The sequence below is a fragment of the Asterias amurensis genome, chromosome 11, assembly GCF_032118995.1.
Source record: "Asterias amurensis chromosome 11, ASM3211899v1".
Taxonomy (NCBI): Eukaryota; Metazoa; Echinodermata; class Asteroidea; order Forcipulatida; family Asteriidae; genus Asterias; species Asterias amurensis.
The window spans coordinates 9,154,682-9,179,848 of record NC_092658.1 but is presented as its reverse complement, the minus strand read 5'-3'; the positions used below and the strand labels follow the sequence as shown (position 1 = coordinate 9,179,848).

Below are 25,167 nucleotides of genomic sequence, written 5' to 3'. Positions count from 1 at the left end.
TCGATAGTGTTAGTCAAGTGGCTTTTTAAATTTCATAAAAGTCACAAATGAACAAAATTGGTGACAGGATACGGATACTTTCCCGAAATATATATGGAATGATGAATACATAATCGCCGTCATTTTCATCAAAACTACTTTTGGGGCGAAATGCCCACAGCATAAACGAATGACAACAGTATGATCACAATAAATATCGCAACTGATTAACCCAAACATCAACGCAAAATATGTTTTTCTTACGCCAGTACAAATTCATACTTACGTTCCATGCTCAAAACACATCCAATATGCACTACAGCAGGTTCAGCTATATCGGAGAGGAACTATTAGAAGTCATTTCAACATTTTCCTTTTTGATATCTAGCACTAATGTTTTAAATTGTAAACAATAGTGAAAAATTCACGCAGAATAAAAATCGTTTACCATCACCACCACAACTACGTACATAGCGGCCTAAATGTTTGTTTTATTCTTTACTCCAATCATTTTTGGGCGTTTACACGACGACTATTTAATGTTTTAAACGGAAAAACCCTACTTATTACATGAACAGTCGCTGGCTGATCTGACACTAAAAAGGCTGATTTCAAGACAAGCCAGCTTGGGTTAGACTTTTTCAATGGGGCCATATCTCTAGCTAGGCCTATATAGGGAAAATGTTGAATTGACTCATTATAGTATTTCTCTCCTGAGATATACATCTAATTTTTCCTCCATGATGTAGCTGAACCTGCTGTATATAGTGCATTATTTGATGTGTTTTGGGGAGGGGCAGGACGGTGGGAAAACCCTATCTATAGCAATTATAGGGTCTAACTATTTTTGCCTTTCTGTGCGCCATTTGCAGCCCATTTGTGTATTTCGTTTTATGCAATTATTTAGGGTTTCAGCCGCATGTAGCTAGAAGTAGAAGAGCTGGGGCCCATATAAAGCTATATAGTTTTGATAAGTTTAATGGAAAGTAATACGTTTGGTGGTTTTTTTTTGAACCAATACAACTTACCACTGAAAATTTTATTTCAATAGGGATGCATATTGAGATATCGCCGAAAATCCCGGTGTGGCGGTTTCAACTTTCCGCCGTGTTCAGTTTTCCGAATGACCAAATACGGTAACATTACGTCATGCGATGCCTGCGCACAGCAAGCGAAAGTAGTCCATTTTTAGTGCCGTATTGAGTCATCCGTGTTACTCTCCGGTAGCTGTCATGGCGGCGTCCACGAGTACAACGAGCGGCGAACGCGTGGATCGTATTAGAGAATTTAATGTGAAGACCAAGCAAATTATCCTGTATTTATACCGAACGAGCGTCAGAGAATCAGAAGAATTTGTTATTATTCTGGTTTAGTTTATTAAATTTATTTATTACCGTTTTTTATTTTATTTTATTTGTTTAGTTATTTTTTATTTCACTGAACTACAGTACTTGCCAGGGTAGCCCACCTTGTTGAGCTGTTAATGGCTCCGCTTTTAACATCGGTCTCATCACTGTCACCATTACCGATGTTAAAAGCGGAGCCATTAACAGCTCAACAAGGTGGGCTATTGCCAGGGTACTCGCGGCGGTATTTTTGTCTGGCTACGTCACCCGGAAAACTGAACACGCCGGAAAGCTAAAACCGTTCGAACAAGGTGTTGAAATGTCCGGCTACGTCACCCGGAAAACTGAACACGGCGGAAGACTGAAACCGCCACACCTGGATCGATAAAAAATTACCTAAACGCAGGAAGAGTAATAATAATACATAATCCGGTGTTTATATTCAAATTTCGGGGGATAAAAAAGTGAAATGTGTCCATACTTTTGAAAAGAATGAAATGTCTCTCAATACGCATTATGAGCTCAAGCTGCTGTATGCCTACTTCTTAGCACGAAGTTTTCATTGCCATATTTTTCAGAGTAAATACCAAACATAACACAGAGTGAAAAATAAGGGATATGCCTTTAGGGGGCACGGGAGTGCACCACACTGGTTTTAATATAGTCCCAGACTACGTTGTGTCAACTTAAAAAGTTTACAAAGCAAATGCAATGCATTACGGATGAATGACATCATCACTTTTGTGATAAAGGTGATCATGAATGTAAATTTGAAAACAACTTTTAGATGGCGATCGTCGAACCGTAATAAACATTTACAAGTAGTCATTCGATCTTTCAATGTGGACCCCTATCGGGACACCAGGATATTTCAAACGTCAGTGGGTCGACTTGTTTTGCCAGTCTGTGTGGCTTCACACTTCACACACATTGTACTTTGGCCCACTGGCGTGACGTTACGAATTGCACATAAGGATCCTTCATAAGGAATAATCAGAAAAACATATTTGTTTAACAAACAAAGGATAAAATTCATAGAAACAACATTTGGCAATTATTTACCGTGTGTATCATCATGCCATTGCGACAAGACATTACAGCACATATAGGTCTAACCCTATAAAAATCAGAAGGCATCCGATAAAAGTCTAGACTCACTTCAAATGTGCACGTGGTGAAGAACATACTACGAGTGGTTGCCACTAAAAAAAATAGGCTTACAACTAATATCTTCTGTGGATTGTAATTCTCAGAGTCAGTTTTATATACTTTGTTTAAGTTCTATACTTAAAATGTCTTCAGATGGAAATGACAGACCGCGTGTGATCTCTGAATGTCATGAAGGTAAGACCGTGAATTAATTTGCTTTACTTGGAAGATAAAATTGCATTATTGGGTTATGGTTGCTTTCAATCTGAAACTTCATGGATTAAAAAGGTTATTCGTTTTTAAACTTCTTCAAGTAGTTTTGATAAGGCGGGTTTTCTCGGCCATTTTTAGCAAAACAAAATCATTTCATAAACACGCATTCAAATTCACGCATTTTTACCATGAATCAACTCAAACAGGGGTTCTTGTTGAGCTATTTTAGTTCATTCAATTTCGTTTTTGTTCACACATGATTTCGTTTACTCATTCAGATTTTTTGCAGTCATTCTTTCATTCCATAGGAGGTTCAGGACATACACTTTGATAATTCTTAAGTTCTACTATACCTGTTTACACCTGATGAAATTGAATGGTTGTTGTTGTTGTTGGCTTTTACGAAATTGAGTGAGTTTTGCGGCCAACTAATGAAATTAAATGATCTTGTTACGACAAGTGAATGATAGCTCTGATGAAATTGGATTCCTCCTTTTAGCTGCTGATTGATGATTCAACTTAGCCCTTAATATTTAAACTTGAGGCGGGTGTTTTACCATAAATAGATTATTTACACTAAACTCGCAGGTACGAGTGTAAATCTCTTTAGGGACGAGAGATTTTGGCTCTGAAAAAGAGAAGTGAATTGGTATAGCCTCTTTTCAGAACCAACACTCCTTTCTAACAAAATAATATAACACTCCTTTTTATTAATCTTCTGATTAATTATTGGCTGTGGTTTTATTAGCCTTAAAAAGGACTATATACATGGGTCGAAACGCCACCCATTAAATACTGTTAGCATTTATACCATAGGCTTTTATGTAATTTTATTTTTAGCAGTTTGCAACGGCTATTACGTTTTCTTGCATAGGCATAAATAAATGAATAGACAAAGACAAAATGCCTAACTTATCTTAACATTCAACAATAATCTGTAAAATCCAGAATGTTCATGCCTTTTGCACAAACACATTAATTATACATTATTTCATTTCTGCTCACTTGCTAGAGCCCTTAATAGGAAAGAAGGCTGATGGTGAACTCAGTGACGACACTGGTGACAATAATAACGATGACGTCACAGATGCTGCTTCCGTTCCTAGCGGAACTAAAGGAATCGGCACCGTGGAATCACTCAGGTAATTCCCAAACGGTTTTACACACTGTTTATCAGTATTAACTCAACGTCCTCCAGCATGCAGGCTATGATTGTTATGTAACACAGTTTCCTATTGAAGAGTACTTTACAAAATCCTTCGTATGGGACGCAAAGCCTATGGTCCCGTGTGTTGTGTAACGAACGTAAACGAACCCAGTGCATTTATTGTACAGAAAATAGGTTTTACCCGTGTTCCTGGCTTGACTAGCTGCATATTGCACCATCACAGCACCTTGCAAACAACTACACGGTGCTACCATGCCCATATTAATCGAGCACCAAATGAGATTCCCAGAACGCAATTGTGTTGTGTTTATAAGAATTGCCATCCTCAAAAACTGTCCGTATGTTTTTTTAAGGATTCCCGATTAAGAAGAAATAAAAATAATTCCGCATTGAAAAAGCACCACGACAGTGGCAATTTTGATGTACAGAAATAAACAAATTGCCCTAGACACAATAATTAGGACACGCGCCAAAATGTGAGTAATTTCGGTAGTTATTTATGCAATACATCTATAATGCCATGGGCCCACAATGACTATACTTTGAGTGTAATTCTGCACAAGTGGTGGGCGATATTACAACATTACAAGAAGAATATGTGAGCGCTTAGAGACTTTCTTCTGGAGGTGTTAGGCGACATATACATGCAGTTGTTATTATTATGATTATTATATCATGAAATTTACGAAATATTTCTCGTGTTTATTTGACATTCCTATAGAGCAAAGTTCGACAGAAAACTTAAAATCTGCGAGCAAACAGGAAATGACGCAAACCTTTCAAGTACCAATAATCCACCCGGCATCATTGGCAACCCGGACACTGACGTCATCAGATCCAAATTTGAATACAACATGACACACGTGTCACGAGGCAAAGCCATCATAGTCAACAATGTGAACTTTTCGCGGGAATCTGGAATGACGAAAAGGGCGGGAAGCGAGAAAGATGCAGACGAACTCACGGATGTTTTACGGATGCTTGGATTTAGTACTGAGCGATACAGTGACGTCACGTGTCTTCAGCTGATTCGGATATTTCAAAATGGTAAAGTTTGACTTTGTGTGAAGCTCTACAAAATGATGTTTATAAAAAAATGAATAAACCAATAATTTATGTGGTGTATCCTTTCATAAACCATGTGGCTAAAACAAATATTTATCTTAAGGGGGCCTCATGTTTTTAAAGTTTTTTTCTAGTACAGAGTCAAGTTTGCCATAGCCTAATTATTGGCCTACGCCAATTGGCAACTTGCAATAGTCCGCAGCGAATCGTGATGATGTGGTAAAATAATTATTCATGTATGAATAATGACATGTATAACCTTAAGGGCAAAGTATACCTTTGATTTTTGGAGGCGTTGGAGTGTTTAAATCCATGAACTATAACTCGTTAAATTTTCATTTCAAAAGGTGGTATTGTTCAAAATGCCGAAAAGTTGGAGCGGCCATGTCCCGCGCATGAAGAGCAATCCGTAATTGAAAAACATAATCTGAAAAAGGTTTAATGCAGAAATTTTTCTCAGATTTAAATATTTTGAATCCCTTTCTCCAAAACAAAATGCCATTGATGGGAATTGTTCCTAAAAATGTTAGGGTCTATACATTATGAACGGCGCAGTACTTTTTACCTACGGGTAATACATTTTTGGAGTAGTACCGAATGCATATACCATACCTTAAACTTGTCAAGACTTCATCATTTTAATTATTCACTTTTTAATTTAAATCTTTTCACCTTTTAAAAACAGTATCCACTGAAGACCACAGCGACTACGACTGTTTTATGTTTGCGATTATGACACATGGTACAGACGGTGCGGTGTACTGCACTGACGGTGTAATATCCCCAGATGAGATCATGCAAGAGTTAAAAGGAGATCGATGTCCAACGTTGACTGGAAAACCCAAAATCTTTTTCATCCAGGTAAGATTTCAGAACTGAAGGAAGTTAATTTGTATAAAGGCCTAATTCTCACAATCGCTTTTTGTTACAGAAAGAGATGATCAGCGTCTTCAGCGCTTGGAATTGTTCGGTTTTATTATCATTTTGACAAAGAGACTTCAAATTAATTAAAGGAACATAATTTTACATAGGTTTCTCAGACCAATTTTAGCCACAAAAATTTTCAATTTCATTTCCCTCCCACTAGAACTGACAAGTTTCTTCAATCTCTTTTTTACTGCAATGGTTTCTTCGCGAAATAGATTTCTTGAAAAGGTCCCGTGATTTTATTACCACAAAGACTTAACTTTTAAGAGGGAAATTTGAGGGGGAAAACTGCCAACAACCTAATAAATAGTCGCCAGACAATTAGAAATAAATAAATATAGACTTTCCAAACGTCTAATTACATTTGCGAAATTAAATGAATCTTGCGGCCGAATAAAATTTAATGATCTTATTTGATCAGTGAATGCTAAACTTATGAAATTGAATTACACCTTGCTGATGATTCAACAGAGAATTAAAGTTCTTAAATGAAACTGAATGTAGCCGGGTGTTAAAATGAAAGGATTATCGTTGAAATTGGCAGGGAAAACCCAAAAGATAAAGAACAGCAATAACATTGTTTGTTAATATCCCTTTAGGCATGTCGTGGCCAACTGTTTGATGGTGGAGTGACAGTGGCAGTAGAGGAGGCAGACGAGACAGACGGTGGCATTCCACGGCATCCATCTCTAGTGATTCCCGCTGAAGCAGACTTTCTCGTGGCCTACTCTTCACCCCCAGGTAACATGACCGGCAGTTTTTGTTTCTGTTCATAAAAATTGCCATCCTCAAAATATTCATATTTTGTTTTTAAAGGATTCCCTTTTTTAACTCGATCTAGAAAAAACTTGTTTCCCATTAAAAATCACTAGGCAGTGGCAATGTTGAGGTACAGAAAAAAAACTTTAGCGCCCTATCCTGAAACATTATCCTTCAGCAAATGTTAATTACCCAAGTTGTGGACAGAATCTCCATTGGCAGATTTTCCTAGGACACTGGTGCTCTTTGCATAAACGACGCATTGGAAGATAAGGCCGACCAAAAAGCATTGGTGTTAATTTTAAACAGAGTCTTCCAACATCATTGAAAGATGGCGCCATTTTGTTGCGAGGACTTTCCAGGTATAGGAAGAACAAGAACAACAAGACAAGAAAGGGAAAACAAGAATAAACTATTATGAAATAATAACAAGGAAACAAAACAAACAGACAGGGGAAAACTACAAACCACACACCATACGTAACTCATTTTGATGATGTCTAAAACTATTTTTCCAGGTTATTATTCCTGGAGGAACATATCATCCGGTGCATGGTTCATCCAAGCTCTAATCAGGATCCTCAAAGATGCTGGAACATCGCTAGAAATTAACCAACTCCTCACAAGGGTTAGTTACACAGTAGCTTACGAGTACATTTCAAGTTCGTCTGTACCGGACTTCAACCAGAAGAAACAGATGCCATTCTACACATCCACTCTGACCAAAGAGCTGTTCTTCAGGCCGAAAAATAATCACGCCATTCAAAGTTGAAACGTAGGTCTACAGGGGTTGATGACACAAACCCTCTTCCTAACTTAGAACTAGTCCTAGGCAATGCTAAGAGATAGGAATAGTCTAAAAGGAACCAATGCCTTGGATCGGACGAGTTGGTCTATAAAAAGCGTTTGAAACCGTTTGGTTAGAAAGATGTTTTAAAAGTAGAATATAATGATCCACACGAGTATCACGTAAAATTGCAGTTTTCCTTTTACGTTGCGAACTAACACAGTCGGCTAATATGGGAGTAAACAAATTGACTCGCATAAATGGCCGACCGTGTCAACGAGGTAAAAAGAAAACCACGCAATTTCGAGGCATTGTTGATCATTGTATTCTACTTTTACAACATCTTTCTACCCATATGCATTTTATAACAAACGGTTACAGAACGCTTTCAAAAGACCAACTCGACCGGTGTTCCTTTAAGTTAAGACCAGTTACTGGTCCTTACTTCAGATAAGACTCGTCTTTCTCATTGTGAAATCGGCCCCTGGGCTGATTCATTATCTTGCAGCTTAATCCTTTTTAGGACCCTTCGAGGAACAATGACAACAGCAGCAGAATATACCTTTCCATTGCCATAGTCGAAGTTGTTGCCAACTGAGGTTGAGAAACTATATTGAAAGCCATAAATACAAAGCAAAAAAACAGATGGCCACACTTTATAACAATGTCACACAACTATTTAAAAAATAGTGTTGAACTTGTTGGAAACAAAGCAACCGGTCGCTCAAGATATTTTATTCCATTGAAAGTTTGCGGGAAAAAAAATCTGTTAACACCATTGAATGTTTTGTATACATGTACACTCAGCCGTCCATGCCAACCAGCGTGTTTTTTTTACCAACAAGGAAAGGTCTATACAACAAAATAGGGATCAAGTTTGATAAGAAAATTTTATTATTTTATTTCCACATTTGCCATTAAAAATGTTATTTATACATATTTCATTTTATTTACACTACAAAAAAATTGTATTTTTCATTATCATTCTAATCACTTTCTTTGGTTGATAATTATATCAATCATAAAGCATACTAAATTTTCTACTTTTTATACTATTTTTAGGGAAAATGTACATTTAATAATTTGATAAAGGTTAACAAAATAAACATGAACTGAAAAGTTTATATAAATTGACACGACTGATATTTAACAAACAAAAACCCCAAACCCGCAAACACACAAAGCTGTGGACTTCACCTTTAAAGGATTTGGGTACTTTTTCAAAAATTAAACTTACAGGGTTTGAAGATAATGATAAGTGGAAAGCTTCCCATCAAATATTACTTACTGAGGTGCTGTAGTTTTTGAGAAATGAGTAAAACAATGTAATGAAAATACGTTTGTAAATGCTTAAAATATCTTTGGTCTCATGAGACCAAAATTATTTTCATGACATTGTTTTACTCATTACCCAAAAACTACAGCACCTCAGCACGTAATATTTTCAGGGAAGCTTTCTACTATCATTAACTTTGTAACTGTGTAAGTTTAGTGTAAATCTGTGGACATTGTGTTTTTTGTCCTACAAAAAGTACATACACCCTTTAAAGCACAACCGGTTGTATACAACATGTGGGATGAATGTGGTTGTATAAAGGCCATTGGGTTCCAGGTAAACTAGTACAGCACATGTCTTTGGGTTACAGTCCAAACTATAAATATAATTATTAAACATAGCTTGGTTGTGCATATTTATTGCATACTCCATATGGAGCTGAGGCGGTTTAAGGGATGGACTAAATGACCCAGTGACAAAGGGCCAATAATATTGGAAGCGCTTTGAGATGCCTTCGGGTGTGAAAAGCACTATATAAAAAAGGTTTTTATTGTATTAATATAATAATTCATAGGTTGTTATTTGATTTACAAGTAAAACAATTTAAACATGTGCCCCCATTATAAGCGAAACATACATTCTTGACTCGGGTCTGAATGCTTTGTTTTTGAAAGGCAAGGGCACCAAGGCGTTTTCTCTTGGTAAAGGGCACCCTATGAGGACATTGTAAACTTCTAATGTAGCATTTCAAGGGCATCAAAGCAATAGCCAGGGGCAAGAAGGAAATCGCCTTTGCTGCCTCAATGTCTAAATGACAGCAGTACAATGCTGGCAACAACGTGGCATCAAAATCACTGTCAATGTTAATAGTTTACGGCACTCACAGATGAAAGAAGCAAGGGGTCCAAAGTATCACTTGAGAGCTTCATTTGGCAATCTTCAGGAGTTGCGACCTCTTCTTGGCAAACTCTTGTGCTACACTGTCTGTTGTACGGCTCTTTAACGAACTCAAGAGGAATGGGGAGTGGTCTGCAAATACAAGAGAAGTGTTTTAGGCAACAAAAAAATCCAAACTAATCAGGGGGCTCCAGCCCCACCCTCCCTTGCTTTATATAACCATTCATTTGTACATGTGTTTGATCCAGTCCTGTGAGTAATTATCCATGAAAGAAGAGGAAAAGAGAAAACAGGGCAAGCAAAAAGAGGAAACGACACTATTCCTATACTTTTGTACACAGAAAGTTAAGGAAAAAAGAGGAAAATCAAAACACCAAAAGAGGAAACCAGCTGAAAAGAGGAAGTCTCACATGCCTGTTGATCCCAGTGCACTGCAGTGGTAGTGGCAAGAGGGGGGCAAGAGTTCTAAGCTGGGGGCTCCAGACCCCCCCCCCATTCACTAGATTTTGACACATCTGTTTCATGCTGATGGCAAGGGCATTTCACTGGATTCAATTGGGGAACAAGAGGAAGGGTTCTAAGCAAGGGGGTACAGCCCTTCTTCCCCCTCCCCCTTGCTGTAATGAAAAATTAATTGGATCGCAGGGGGAAAGAGGGGGAAGATCACCATACAGTAGCATGTTTTGACCGTATTAGGGAGGGGGGATGTCAAGAGGGGGGAAAGGGTTGCCAGCAGAGGGCTCCAGCCTCCCCCTTCTCATGGGGCTCCTAAGACTAAGCATTACAGCAATACTTACTGTTCTCCTCAGGTATCAATAGAGGTAACGTCACTGACTTCAGAGCTGAGAAGTCATGACTAAAAGCCTTCTTGATGCCAGGAATGTCGTCCAGTGCCACAAACGTCTCCCCTTCCAAGTCGTCCGATTTAATGATGTCATGATCGTACATGATCAGATGCAAGCAGGCACCTTTGTGTCTACACTGATCTCTCGTCACTGGGCTACGGAACAAGAACAAATATACCAACTATCAAAATATGACAAGAAACGAATCACACAATAGAAAAGGCTGGACAAACGGTAACACAGAGTAAATCATACAGACATATAGGCTTGGTTCAAATCAATTCAATTCACTTTATTTCCAGTCCATTAAGGTTAACAATACACTAGGTAGTGAAAAATATTCTACAAGAAAATGCAATATGGTAATACAATATGAAACAAACATTTACAAGTAAAGGCAATCGTACAATAACAGAAAACAAAACTAAAAACCCATATAAAACAAATGGTATATGAGATGGGAGGGTCCCATAAAAAAAGCAGAGCTTGTCGAGTACAGACCCCCCTAGCGAAGAAAGCTATCTCAGTAATTCTATTAGGTGGTGATATCAAAGGAAAATGTTGCGGCAAAACAATTCAAAATTCCAAGAAGAACAAACACAAAAACAGTAAGCGGTTAGATAACTACTAAGCAATAAATTGAGAGATGAAAATACATCAGTAAAACAGATAAAACAAAATACCTAACATCTACAATAGAACATAAAAGAGAACATGACAAATAAGGTGTGTTATGCAAATAATACTAAATAACAATCAAAATAATGGACAAACAGAATCAGGCATAATACTGTTATAGGTGGATTAAAGATGACACAAAACATATCATAGAAATTGATCAGCGTTGAAAGCTCAATTATTTACCCAAAAGACAACAAAATAATATACTCACAACTCAAACTTTTCGTCGAACAATGGATGCAGTGTTGTCTTGACGATGCTACTCTTTTGAGAAGGGGACTTTGGAAAGACAAACGATGGTTCTAACCTTAGGATGACATACGGGTCACTGGTTCCTGTAAAAGACACAAATAATCAAATTTTGTTACAGGATTTGGGTACTTTTTGTAGCTCAAAACACTTTGTACACAGATTTACATTAAACTTACACCATTTGAAGATAACGAAATATAAAATATTAGCTGCTGAGGTGCTGTAGTTTTTGAGAAATGAGTTAAACAATGTTACGAAAATATGTTATTACATGCTAAAATAATTTTTGTTTCATGATCACCGAGATGAAAATTATTTTCATGACATTGTTTTACTCATTTCTAAAAAAAACACAGCACCTCAGCAAGTAATATTCTCAGGGAAGCTTTCTACTATCATTATCTTCAAACTGTGTAAGTTTAATGTAAATCTGTGGACATTGTGTTTTTTGTCCTACATACAAGACACATAGACCCTTTAAATTTATTATAATAAATTTAACCCTTTATTATAGGGATAGTACATTGACTAGAACAGGATTTGAACCCGTGTCTTCTGGATTAGCATGCAGGCCCTCTAGCAACTGAGCTATCTAGCCCTATGCTGGTAGTCTCCCCATTTGTCAGTATCTTTTGTACTAGTCAAAAGCCATTCAACCTGTAACTGTAACATAGCCATGGATAACACCAAAGTTTATGATACATTCATTAGTCCTATGTTGGTGGTCTCCCTATTTTGTCAATATCTTTGTTTGGTACTAGTCATCAGAAGCCGTTCAACCTGTAACTGTAATATAGCCAACAATTAGCCCTATGTTGGTGGTCTCCCTATTGTGTCAATATCTTTGTTTTGGTACTAGTCATCAGAAGCCGTTCAACCTGTAACTGTAATATAGCCAACAATTAGCCCTATGTTGGTGGTCTCCCTATTTTGTCAATATCTTTGTTTCGGTACTAGTCATCAGAAGCCTTTCAACCTGTAACTGTAAGAGCATGACTTGAGCCTGTGACCTCTGGATTAACATGCAGGATCTCTACCAAATGAAGTATCTAACCCTAATGTTTGGGGTCTGCCTATTTTGTCACTATCTTTGTTCAGTGTCCAATATTCTGGTAACATATAAATACTAATCTCTATAGTCTTACTCTCAGAGTTTGTTTTAAAATGATTTATCCCAGATAAGAATCCTTCCCTACACTTCTCAGATAGAACCACATCCGATTTATCCCAGATAGCATCCTTTCCTATACACCTCAAATAGAATCCTACCTAATTTATTCCAGATAGATTAATTCAATGTCTCACTGTACCCGGTTTATCTCAGATAGAATCCTTACCAACATATCTCAAACAGAATCCTACCCATTTTATCCCAGATCAGATCCTTCCCAATACACCTTATACACCCGGTTTATCCTAGAAAGAATCCTTCCCTATGCAGCTCAGATTGTATCACACTTGATTTATCCCAGACAGAATCCTTCTCGCTACGTCTCACCTATACTACTTATTTTATCCAACATATCTCAAACAGAATACTACCCGTTTTATCCCAGATAGAATCCTGCCCTACACTTTGCAGATAAATTCACACCAAATTTATCTCTGACAAAATCCGTCCCTACCCTTTTCAGATAAAATCACACCCATTTTATCTCAGATAGAATCCTTCCCACCATATCTCAATCAGAATACTACCCATTTTATCCAAGACAGAATCTTTCTCATTACTTTTCAGATAAAATCACACCCAATTTGTCCCAGATAGAATTCTTCCCAGCGTATCTCAAATAGAGACCTACCTGATTTATCCTTAGGTGTAATGTTGCTACCATTAATGAGCAGAACACAAAGTTTATTTGTGATGTCATTGTAGTAACATTTGACAGCAAGAGTACCAAACTCAGCCTCGGTCTTTTTCTCAATTGACTCATTCTGAAAAGAAGAAACAAAGACCATGTATAATTAGATGTTAAATTTGCACCTGGGATTACGGATATTATTTTTGGTTTGACCCTTGCTCTCAACCTTCCCAGTTCTGTGAAAAAAATCACAGGCATATTACTTGAATAGCTAGAGGCAGATACTTAGATCAAATGTAACAATAATTATCTATATCTAGGGAAAAAACCCATTAACATTTAAAAATCAAATTAAAAAACTTATGCTACAATTCAACACAATCCAAAACATGAAATATTTCCACTGTACTTACGACGACTTGTATTTTTTGTGCATAAAATTCCTCAATGACTTCAATTGTATCAGCCACATTGCTCTCAACAAACGTCTTGAGTTGGTTAAACGTAGCGTTGCGGACCGTCGCCAGTGGAATGCCCTTGCCATCAGCATGAAACAGATGTGCCAAAATCTAGTACGAGCAAATGATTATAGATGTTAGGGAAACTTGATACAATGCTGAAAACGACTAAACTTCCTCATGGACGGAATCCATCATTGCTCAGTATATTCGTGTACGATATTGCGATGGATCCTGCGATGAAAAGGTGATAGCAGGACAGTTCTTTTCAGAACTGAGAAGTTTCCTGAAAATTCAAAACTCTACTCCATGGTAGTAGAACTTATAGCTAGACAGTTCTCTAGAGGACATAATCTACCTGGCAAACCAAATATATATTAAATTTTATCTTACCTCAAGAGTTTCCTGTATCCTGCAGAACAACAGAGGTTTGCCAGTGATAATCTGAGAAAAGAACAAAACATGTAAATTAATAACGAAGCGTCAATCGAGGGCTGAGGTTGAATCAAAGTGAAAATGGGGCAGCAGTATCCTTTTGGTCTCCTATGAAAGCCAATGGACTTTATATAGGTATATTATAAGCACATATTAAAGAAAACTACGAGAAGAAAAACTCATCTTACTTTGTTATTATCTTTGATGACTGAATTCAGCTCATTGACTAAAACAATCCAAATATCTCGTAGAATTCTGTGGAGAAATGACAACCAAAACAGAATTTAGTAGAGGGGATAAAGAATACTATTTCTGTTCCACACCATACACCAATATTTTACATTTATAAGCTCAAATTTGACACTGGACCACCGGCCCGAGACCAGTGATTTCGGTATCTGCCAGTAAACTAAAAACATGGCAAGTCTGTTGGTCTTATTGTTCTTCAACTCAACATCTTTGTCTCAAAAGAATGGTGTTCAAATGTTGAGTTTGAGTCTCACAAATATCTTTAAAAAGCTGGCTGAGGATCACCAATACAACAGAGGAAATGAGCTACACGTTTTTGGTTTATCTAACGACGCTACAAAAAATACGAACTTGTAGTAGCACACCCTTGCTCTTGTAGAGTCCAGACGCCTTTTAATTGAAATCATATGACGATAAGTATTAATCAATAGCGAAAGAGTTATAAGGACTTAAGACAAACATTTCAAGATATAACCCCACTTAGATCTTTCCTTATGGTCCAAACAGCAAAAATTGCTTATATTAGGTATTACGACTTTTCCTCAACAAATTATTGAGTGTAATGACATGTCATTTTAAATTTTTGTTCTCACAGCCGAAACCCCCAGATTTGTTATACATTACTGAAACATGTCTAGTTATTACTATATTGTTTTTTTTAAACATAATTCAAATGAACTTACCTGTCAAAGTTGGTCCTAAGGAGGCAGTTATGTAGAGTGATTATATTGGTGTCTAGGTATTCCATCAGTGGATCTATGGCCTGTAAAAATACAAATTAAAAAATTCAATCTCAGATTATTTACACTGCTCAAGTACATCCATAGGGAGATTGCCAACATAGGGCTGGGTAACTCAGTTGGTAGAGAACTGGTACGTTAATCTGGAGGTCGTTGGTTCAAATCCCACTCTAGTAAATTTGTCTTTGTTCAACCCCAAATCTTACAAAAAACTCCTTAGTCAGTTTCCCTTGTGATTTAGAACTTCAATATTGTTTATTTTAATCAAACAGCTTGTTTCCATTTAATCATTTAAACCTATTTGTATCTTAAGGTGAGGTTTGTGGTAGCACATTGTTAAATTTCTTTTGAGTAGTGTTGATGGTTCTGAAAAAGAAGAAGTGGTTGACAACTCAATGTTTCAATCAGCATACTCTGAACGTCTTCAGGAGAAAGTTAAAGTTGTTGAAAGTTGTTGAAAGTTATTTGTATCTTATTTTTACTTTGGTTATTGTCCAAGACCAGTATTATTTTAAATCTTTAGACATACACAATAGTTACAAGTTGTACAGGGGCTGTCAAGGTAAAAACAAAAGTATAAAAACTGACATCAAAAGACGTGTAAAACCAGACCCCTGCCAACGATAAAAATATAATTATACAATATAAAAAGGTGATTGCACTGAAACATTTAAAAATCACACAAAAGACAACATTAAAACACAAGCAAAACTTGACTATTGAAAACAAAAAACTACACCCACAACAAAACACGGCAGCGATAACAGGAAGGGACAACATATTCTCACTTGGCATATCCCAACAATGCATAAAATAACAAACATGTAAAAAATATGAGCTCAATTGGTCATCAAAGTTGCAAGTAAATAATATAAGACAAAATGTATGTGCTTTCAGATGCCTGAAAAATGCTTCAGGCCTGAAGTCTTTTATTGTTTTAGTGAGAAATAAACTCTTCCTCAAAAACTTTGTTACTTGTGAGGGAGCCAGCCGTTTCTCACAATGTTTTATACTATCAACAACGTTACCAAGCAAGTTTTAATGCTAACATATATTTTGAGTAATAACTAAACGTGTCCAGTGCCCTTAATGTGAAGTGCGTATGACATTTTGAAAATTAAACTTGTGCAATATACACAAATTCTTCTTCTTACCTCATCAATTTGAAGCAAGAAGGGATCTAAGGAAACAATTTTGTTTAGCCTTTGAGAAAGACACTGCTAGGGTCGAGACGTCAGACCATAAACTATTTTTTCCTACATCATCCACTTACGTCATCAATTTGGAGTTGTATCTTAGCATTGAGCAGGGATCTGAGGAAACGTCTGAAGTCAGGCCTCATTCTCTCTCCTACATGCTGCACCACGTGATCAATCACATTCACCATATCCTCATCAGCGCTACCCATCATTGTCTGCAGTGTATCTTGACACTGTTCACCCGCCGTATCCCCATACTCCTTCTCCATGGCTAGCTGGATGCGTTGCCATCCGAGGGATTCGGGCATCAAGGCCAGGGAGCGACGGACCTGCTCGATGTTGTTGATGGCGATACACAACTGGCCCCCAAGAAAAGAATTGTGCAAATTAAAAATAAGCTACAAGTCAAGGCTGTATGGTATATTTCTTTTTCAGTACAGTAAATTCTTCTTTGTAGAAACCCAAACTAATAAAAAAGCATAACCAGAAGACGATCAGAGCATACTGATCGAAACATTGAGTTGAAACCGATGGTTCTTTTCAGAACCACCTCAACTCATTTAGAGATAGTCATTACATGGTGTTATCGCAAACCTTTCCATATCGTAACCAGTCAGTTTTCCTCATTGTTTAATACTTGATACACAAAAAGAATATACATGTACTTGTATGATAATAGCTCTGAAAGATTTAACTATTTGAAATCTAAAACTTTCTCTATTCTGTTCCCAATATTGGGGTTTACCTGATCTGTAATGTCAAATTGTCCTTCGTCGTCATAGTAACCATTCTGTCGTAGCTTCTCATGAATGATGTTGGCATAGTTCACTGCACCGTGACAAATATCCTTCAAAAATCAGAGGAAAAAATCACAATTAAATTGTGAGAATTTCCCATCAACCAAAATCTATAAATTCCACTCACTGTTTTAGTTTTTAAGGCCAAAGGAATGAATTCCCCCAGTTGGTTTCCCTTGTGGTTTATTAATTGATATTTGCAACACAAAATTTGTATCTCTTTAAGCCCCGAAACAACCCGAAACAATGATATTGACAACATAGGGAGACCGCCATCAAAGAGGTAGATCGCACGTTAAACTGGATGTCGTTGGTTCCAATCATGCTCTTGTAAATTCATAGAGTGGGATGAAGCAAAGGCCCTTCAAATAAATGTGAAGTCCAACGTTTGGGGCTGAATAAATCAGATGGTGGAGCGCCGATTCAAATCCTGCTCTGGTCAATTTGTCTTTGTTCAACGCCAAATCGTTTAAAACTTCCTAAATTAATTTCTCCTGTGGTTTATTATAATTATGATAGATTTAAAATGATAACACATCATAAACCTAACAACAAATTGAAGTAGAATTAGAATAGCAAATCATCTCCCAAGTGTTTTCCCAAACCAGACCCAACCCAGTCTTGTTATGTTTATAAATAGTGGGTGCGTTCGATTAGCTTTCCTGGGTCGACCCCGGTGTGCTTATCCAAGTGGCGTATTTTATTTTCTTCAGGACGAACGTGGGCACTTATAATTACCTCACGATCGTTCTGGAAAAGTCGCCGATTTATTTTCAGGACGAACGTGTGCAGATATTTACCCACGTTTCACCTTGAAAACGAATACACATTATCTCGTGACCTTTCTTGTGTTGACGTCAGAGCACTTCGGGCCAGCCCCAAGTGACCCATGGAAGCTAAACGAACGCACCCATTGTCTTCCTATATAGCGTGCATACATGCATCTCGTCACCCAGTGATGCTCAAGGCGCTGTAACGAACAGTATTTCCCGTAAGGTATGTGGGACTACGATTGAATTATGAGACCTTATGGAAGTACTAAAAAAAAAACTTACATCTGTTACTTTGGCAACGAAGACGTAGCTTCCTACAGTGTCCGGCCAATCCAACTGTTGCCAAAAGTGACGAATCTATTAGAAACAAAATAGTAACAATATTGAAAAGAAGTTTCAATTGACTAACACCAAACAGCAGACACATGCTTTGTGAATAATTTTATGACCCGAAACATTCAACAATTCCAATAAAGTAGTTTCTGCAGGAAATGCATTGTACCAAACACCATTTAAATCCAACTCCTAAATGGCTAAAATAGGTTTCTTTTATACACATTTGACTACTAAAAATGGTTTAAATAACTCAACAAATTAGAGCAAAAAAACATGATGGAGACTTCAATTTGAAAGATAACTTGATAGAGACTGTGAGTATTCTGAAACCAACCTGAGCAAAACATGTTGCCACATCAACAGCCGAGGTGCTATGCTTCACCATTGTGTCCACCAAAGCAACCTGTAGGTATCACAAAATTTGATTTTATGACTGAATCTTCTTCTTTAATACTTCCACACAAACAGGGCCTGATTTGATGGCTCTGCTTACCACCAAATTCTGTGCTTACGATCACCATTCTCTGCTTGCACGGCAAGAGCCAAATATCTGCGCTAGCTGTGTAATCATAGAATGGCCAGTAACAGGGAGTATGCATGCGCACAAGCCAAAAATGACTGCTAACCTGTGAAAATTCTTGCTTAGTAAATACAGATAACCTGCCAAGACTCCCCTTAATTGTACAACAGCTAAATACCAGTCACAAGCAATGTATATGGCATTAAATTATGGCCAGTAACATGTGTAAAATAAGCGAGCTATTTTCGCGCTTAAGCAAATTTTTGGCTTAAGCAGCTCTATGAAATTGCAATAAACTGCTTGGCCACAACAGTCGGAACATTGAATACATCTTTAATTCCTCCTACAGTGATTGGCGTGTCACACAAACCTGATCCAATTCCACGGCTTTCTTGATTCTCTCCTGAGCTCGGACTCTTGCCACAGTCAGCCATTTCTCCACGGCTCGTTTGAAGAACTTATGGTAACCCTTGACCTCCAGATTGACCTGGTCTCTGCATCAGTTCAAAGGTCAAATACAACATTGGTAAATATCATTGATTCTGGAAATCACCGATTGAACAGTTTCGTTAACAATTCTTGAAATGAAACCAAGGTGCCTCATAAGTCAACTTGATCACTGAAACTCACATGCCTGAGGAAACCTGTAAACAAGGGTGCTAAAATGCTATGTGAACCAGATAAACAGGGGTTCTGTCTGGATCTGATTAGTATTGGGGTTCGTTCCACATGCGAACACCCCTCTGAGGTGTTGGTGGGTGGTTTTAAAATGGCGGACAACATCCAGGAGCAAGTTTGGGTGTGATAGACTCGACTTGAATTGACTAGACTAACCAGAAACCATAGAGCACAGGGAGATTGACTATACCAAACCATACTGGAGTATGGTCGACTATGGTCAATTCAAGAGCTTTGTCACAGCTTCTTGTTCCCAATATACGGCTCAGGTCAGGTCTAGTTGCTCACCCGAACTTGCTCCAGATAGCTAAACCGTAAACAGACAATATTATTATCTTCTTGTCACGAAAATTATTAAACAGTAAAGTTATAAAACCCAGACAGGTTTCTGTTCATATTTTGGACTGCGGTGTGTTATAAATTTCATTTAATTTCAATTATTAATTCTGGTTGTGAAGCCAAGGATTCTCAAAAAAGTGAAATCACTAAACATAGCCAAGAACGCAATGGAGAGAAGACAAAGTAGTACATACACATACATGTATGGACTGGCAATGGGGTCACTAGTGCACATCAATGCACTCTGGCAATGGGGTCACTAGTGCACATCAATGCACTAGTGACCTCACTACCAGTCTATACTTCTCATTATCTTGAGGTTACTAACCTTTCACTAAGATGCTCCGAGAAGGCAACGAAATCTCGAAGAGCGAGGTAGAGCATGAAGAGGGCTGTACTCCTCTGGCTGTACTCTTCCCCTTCGACATCATCCAATGAATGATTAGAATGGATGGAACTTGACAAACACTTGGCGACATCAACCATCAGCTGAATGGGCAAGGAACAAATAATCATTAGAATACCGACCCAAATAGTGACTTAACCCAGTGAGACCCATTGAGAAAGAACCAGGAGAATGCAGGGCTTAACTAGTGGAAGAAGCAGATACATACCACTAGCCCTATTGAGGTATGGCGTACACTAAAGGAGTGCACTGTTTGGTTTGGGTGTATACATGTACAGACAAATTTACCCAAACCTAATAGAGTCATAGTGCTGTGTCCACCATATCTCAAAAAGGCTTATGGGACATGATGTTTGGTAAATTGATATCAATCATGTGACACACTTGTCTGGCAAAATGGCGACACAAATTAAGCATCTTTTCAAAATTTTGAATGGTCGATCTAAATATCTGTTTTGTCATAAAGGCCTTATGTGAGTAAAGTGGCCATACTCATCTGTTAACCATCCTACTATCGCCATGTTTCTTGATGACAACCAATTACCCATACCTCACTATGCCAAAACAGTTACATTTTAAGGCACATTCATTCTGATGGAGAAGTATAGTAAAAAAAAAAAAAAAAAAAAAGTCTTTGAGAAAGACTCAGCTAGGGTTGAAACGTCAGGCCAGTAAAAACTATATTTGCATATAAAAGATGAGAAAAACAGAAGTGAAAACATTTTTCTAAAACATCTCGTTATAATTGACTTACTATTCTAGCCAATTCTTGATACACAATGTCAAAGTATTGGATCTCCAGCACAGATTGATACGTCTTATGGACAAAGTTGAGAAGGCGTTGTGCTTGAGTGTTGATAGCGTTAGTCAGACTAGTCAGGGTCGTGATGGTCTCAGTACCATCGTCTTGACTGACTATCTCATCATGCTTCTTCCTGTACCAGTTACAGATGTCCTCCTGAAAGTTTAACATGGTGTGTTAGATTGAAAACTAAATTAAGCTGTGGGTTCCAATCCCTACTGAGTAATAGGCGTGTGAATTCTATCAACAGAACTCAGGAAGGTACTGAGTATTATAGTGCATCATCACGTATTGAAGTATAGGATGCCCTTAGCAACACCTTAGCAATGGCCGTAGCCATAGATGTAGCTATAGCCATAGATGTAGTTGTAGCCAAAGCTGTAGCCATAGTCATAGCCGAAGCTGTAGCTGTAGTCGTAGCTGTATCCGTAGCTGTAACTTTAGCTGTTGCAATCCACATATTTACCCATATATATTTGTTTTGCAGTAGCAGCATGTGTGCATCTATTTGCCAGGTAAATTATATTCTTTTGAGAACCGAGGTTTCAGTGTAGAGTCAGTCACTGCTCTAATCGGTTCTCCTGAAAGTATTTATCCCTTTAGAGATACATCAAATCTTCAGTGAGACTCGTCCACATTACCTTGATTGCATCAATGATGACACCTTGGCAACTTGGCTGAAATAGAGCATTACGCTCAGCAAATTCCATGTCATTTATTTGAGCAAGACATCTGCAGACAAGGTGAACAAAAGAAAACATTGAGGCTTCAGTCTCCCACCATCAATTAAATAAAGAAAACAAACAGTCATTTTGTTGTCAATGCATTTTTGGTATGACTTGTGCGCCATCTTGTTCAATTGGGCAGATTTGCTTACTTTGACACTCGTTTCCGTCTGCGATTGGCACATAAACTTCCCCATAACCTTTGGCGTGAAGTTGCAAAAGCTACTTTAATAAGCACCCTCTACATGTAGGTAACATGCGCCAGCTTGTTCGAGGGGCAGATTTGCTTACTTTGAACACTCAGTGCCGTCTGCAACTCGGCACTCGAACCTTTGGGACGCATCCGTGAAGTTCACGCACAAAGACGTGAAGGGTAATAGAGGTATGAAATAAACCTGTTCCTAGGTAGATGGCGGATATAAGCGTGAAAGTATAAATCATAAATTTAGGCTGTGTCCGAAACGGCAACTTAGGCAACAGCTACAGCTAGATCAGTGGGTCAGTCAGTGATGGAGAATAGGCACCATATAGCCATTAGCTGAAGCCAATGTCAGCGTTTCAGACACAGTGTTATAGCTTACAGTAGAAGATACTGGAGCCTCCTTATTGCTGGTTTGTTGGTTGGTGGGAACATATCTTGTTGTCTCTTCAACATGTCTATGCCATATGTGATGAAGCTCTGGAAAGACTTCTGTAGATACTGCTCCTATTACCAGAATCAGAAGAATCAAGATGAATGTTTATTTATTATATTTTTTTAAATTTTTATTTCATGAGATATCGCCCAACATCAAAAGGCCTAGTGACCACCTCAAGGTGAGGGCTACACTTCAGTGAATCAGGGGCTTGTTGTCAACTACTCCTGGGGCAGAAACAGAGTTACCCCCTTCACAGTCTGTAAGGATGTAGGCAAGGGTATCATCCACTAGGAGCCTGGCTGGTAGAACAGAATGCACTACCTTCCCAACTTGTTACGAAGCTATTATGCTGAGCACGATGCTTAACTATAAATGCTTCCCTTCACCCAGGGGTATAAATGTGTACCTGTAAGGGTATAGAGGTTGATGTTGTGTTTGAAAAAGCCTTTGGAGTGCTACGGCAGCCCAGGCTTTATACTCTCCAGAGAGCTGAGGAAGATTACAGGAATATTATGGACCCAGTCAACAGGGCACTAATGTAAAGCGTGTTGATACGGTAATTGTAAAATGTGCTATACAAGAATTAGTATTAATATTATCATTGTCATTGTTATTTGTTTATTCACACCATATTGCAGCCAGAAGGCTGAATTGCACAGTGGTTACAGTTGGTAATTATCAATACACAGAAGGAAATACAAAATTACAAAGACTACAAAAAAAGCAGGCATTATTACTAACGGTTAAATCCTGCAGCTTACCTCATCTGCTGACAATGCATAAGGAGTCCAGGATTGTCGTAGCGTCTCTCCATATGTAAAGAAGGATTTAAAGTCTATCACACACATGGTGCATTCTTGACTGTAAGCTAACCATCGGCTACAAAAAAAAAAAAAAAACCCTCACAGCTACTTAAAAAAATTGTAAAAAAAAGGTGTAATTTTTTTTCCGAAATGCATGTGGGTTTGTAGGGTCATACTTCGGTAATGACTCTGAAAAAACCCCGGTGTAATATTTATCTGAAAGCTTTTTTTATGAAGATTCATGTGTACAAAATCAAGTCAAGTACAAATCAAGATAAATTTGTTATGACACGCGCACATGGGAATACAAACAAATATAGCACGTCTGCACCCCCATATCCAACTCAGCCTTCGGCCTCGTTGGATATGGGCAGACAAGAGCTATATTTTTCCGTATTCCAGTCGCGCTTGTGTGATAACTTATATTGTCATGTTACCCTGTGTGGTACAGCAATGTTACAAGTTTTATATACACCACACACATAGACCCTTGTCTGTAGATTGGTGGACTATGAGTCATGTGTTATACTTTATTGCCATGTATACTGTTCCGACACTCCGACATTTAATATAGAAGTACAATATTAATCAATATAAACCCCTAGGAAGCTTCACAGCTGTGAAATGCTATGGACCCCTTGCATGACGCGAAACGCTACAGGGACATTGAGGTCACATGCACGTTTTTACGCACAAAAAAACAGCTATCGTCCAATCATTTGCCTCATTTGACCCCATTGAGAGCATTTTTTTTTTAGCGTTCTACGTCACATTCAAGGGGTCTATTGGCAAACCCTGTGCAAGGTCTAATAAAACTCACCATAGTGATTGATGTAAGGCTGATATCTCGTACTGCACGGCGTGTTGTTGTAGAATCGTCATTGCTTTGGACGGTAACTCACCGTCCCACGCACCCAGCTGATCTAGTCTGGCTACCTCATGATGTACAATGTGAAGCCATAAGACACGGTGAACCGTCTGTGGGCTCAAGACCTGATAGGACTGATTGGCTCTCTGAAGGAGTAAACAGAGTCAAGCTGTATTTAAGATGGGATTTGAGGTTATGGTGAGGTATCCATATGTATTTGGTTTGCGGCAACACCATTTGTGTATCTACTTGTCAGGTAGATTTTTTATTTTTTTTTGCTTTATATTCTACTACCGCTGGGTATGGTGAGGTTTCAAGATGTTTTTGGTTTGCCTTAACACCATGTGTGTATTTACTTGCCAGGTAGATTTTGTTCTTTGTTTGCTTTATATTCTACTACCGAGAGGTATAGTGACGTTTCAATATATTTTTCGTTTGCACAAACACCATTTGTGTATTTACTTGCCAGGTAGATTTTGTTCTTTTTTTTTGCTTTATATTCTACTACCGCGGAGTAGATTTTCAGAACTTGGGAGACTTCTCAATTCTAAAAAGAAAGCCCTGCTTTTAACTAAAGTGTATTTTAACCTATAACAAAGTTTCCATTCCAGTAAAGTTAACTTAACGTCTGATGATCACTTCCTTTAAAACGTAGGAGTTTGCGCCCAATACAAAGGCAGCGTGCCCCTTTAAGGCTGGGGCATCGAGACCCCTTTCCTTGACCCAACTCACCTGTAAAGACATCTTGAGTTTGAGCGTAATCTCTCCACAAGCCTTGGAGCGGTGTGACTTGCTGACCAATGGGTACATCCCGCTCAAACCCCAACTAGGAATGGTCTAGGGAAAGACAAATTTAATATGCTCAATTATAAGGGGAGGGTGTACCTTTGGTTACTGTTTCAAAATTGAACAACCGCAAAAATTAGTTGTTAACATGGTAACGAAGCACTGCAGCTGTTGATAATGTATAACAATTCCTGTTTCATGCATGAAAAGTTTCTCAGACTGTATATATTCCAATTATGAACTATTCTTTAACACAGTGGTCATTTGCCCACTCCCATCCCTTAGCTTAAAGGATCTTAGCTTAAAGGGTTTGTGTACTTTTTGTAGGACACAAAACGCAATGTCCACAGATTTACATTAAACTGACAGTTTGAAGATAATGATAGTAGAAAGCTTCCCTTAAAATATAACTTACTGAGGTGCTGTAGTTTTTGAGAAATGAGCAAAACAATGTCACAAAAATAGTTTT

General features: G+C 38.0%; 3 protein-coding genes across 8 annotated transcripts in view; 1 reads left to right on the top strand and 2 right to left on the bottom strand.

Annotated features, from left to right (window-relative positions):
• LOC139944185 (katanin-interacting protein-like) overlaps positions 1-440 on the bottom strand; it is a 39,463-nt gene extending 39,023 nt beyond the window's left edge. For all 4 annotated transcript variants that reach the window (XM_071941150.1, XM_071941153.1, XM_071941151.1 and 1 more), the window contains exon 1: positions 266-440. In XM_071941150.1, coding sequence (XP_071797251.1) covers positions 266-272 — 7 coding nt within the window. In that variant the 5' untranslated portion in view covers positions 273-440. The remainder of the gene's footprint in view (positions 1-265) is intronic.
• A 1,970-nt stretch (positions 441-2,410) lies between these two features.
• On the top strand, positions 2,411-7,396 carry LOC139944013 (caspase-7-like). The gene is made up of 6 exons (XM_071940945.1): positions 2,411-2,669; positions 3,700-3,829; positions 4,577-4,902; positions 5,606-5,781; positions 6,447-6,588; positions 7,125-7,396. Exons 1-6 carry the CDS (start codon positions 2,618-2,620, stop codon positions 7,376-7,378), a joined length of 1,080 nt encoding a protein of 359 aa, XP_071797046.1. The 5' UTR covers positions 2,411-2,617; the 3' UTR covers positions 7,379-7,396.
• A 2,163-nt stretch (positions 7,397-9,559) lies between these two features.
• The window catches only part of LOC139944012 (BAI1-associated protein 3-like), a 34,443-nt gene continuing 18,835 nt past the window's right edge, over positions 9,560-25,167 (bottom strand). For all 3 annotated transcript variants that reach the window (XM_071940942.1, XM_071940943.1, XM_071940944.1), the window contains 20 exons: positions 24,645-24,749; positions 23,865-24,058; positions 23,003-23,120; positions 22,185-22,309; positions 21,520-21,610; positions 20,831-21,034; positions 19,999-20,159; positions 19,024-19,147; positions 18,468-18,536; positions 18,080-18,154; positions 16,973-17,074; positions 16,302-16,586; positions 14,972-15,051; positions 14,228-14,294; positions 13,998-14,048; positions 13,560-13,715; positions 13,147-13,279; positions 11,304-11,427; positions 10,364-10,566; positions 9,560-9,698 (listed from right to left, as the gene is read on the bottom strand). In XM_071940942.1, coding sequence (XP_071797043.1) covers positions 9,595-9,698; positions 10,364-10,566; positions 11,304-11,427; positions 13,147-13,279; positions 13,560-13,715; positions 13,998-14,048; positions 14,228-14,294; positions 14,972-15,051; positions 16,302-16,586; positions 16,973-17,074; positions 18,080-18,154; positions 18,468-18,536; positions 19,024-19,147; positions 19,999-20,159; positions 20,831-21,034; positions 21,520-21,610; positions 22,185-22,309; positions 23,003-23,120; positions 23,865-24,058; positions 24,645-24,749 — 2,571 coding nt within the window. In that variant the 3' untranslated portion in view covers positions 9,560-9,594. The remainder of the gene's footprint in view (positions 9,699-10,363; positions 10,567-11,303; positions 11,428-13,146; positions 13,280-13,559; positions 13,716-13,997; positions 14,049-14,227; positions 14,295-14,971; positions 15,052-16,301; positions 16,587-16,972; positions 17,075-18,079; positions 18,155-18,467; positions 18,537-19,023; positions 19,148-19,998; positions 20,160-20,830; positions 21,035-21,519; positions 21,611-22,184; positions 22,310-23,002; positions 23,121-23,864; positions 24,059-24,644; positions 24,750-25,167) is intronic.

Bases quoted from the DNA above. Each gene is read 5' to 3' on its own strand.
- LOC139944013 (XM_071940945.1), top strand. From the start codon at position 2,618: ATGTCTTCAGATGGAAATGACAGACCGCGTGTGATCTCTGAATGTCAT. The intron at 5,782-6,446 runs GTAAGATTTCAG...ATATCCCTTTAG, and splicing joins CCAAAATCTTTTTCATCCAG to GCATGTCGTGGCCAACTGTT. The intron at 6,589-7,124 runs GTAACATGACCG...CTATTTTTCCAG, and splicing joins GGCCTACTCTTCACCCCCAG to GTTATTATTCCTGGAGGAAC.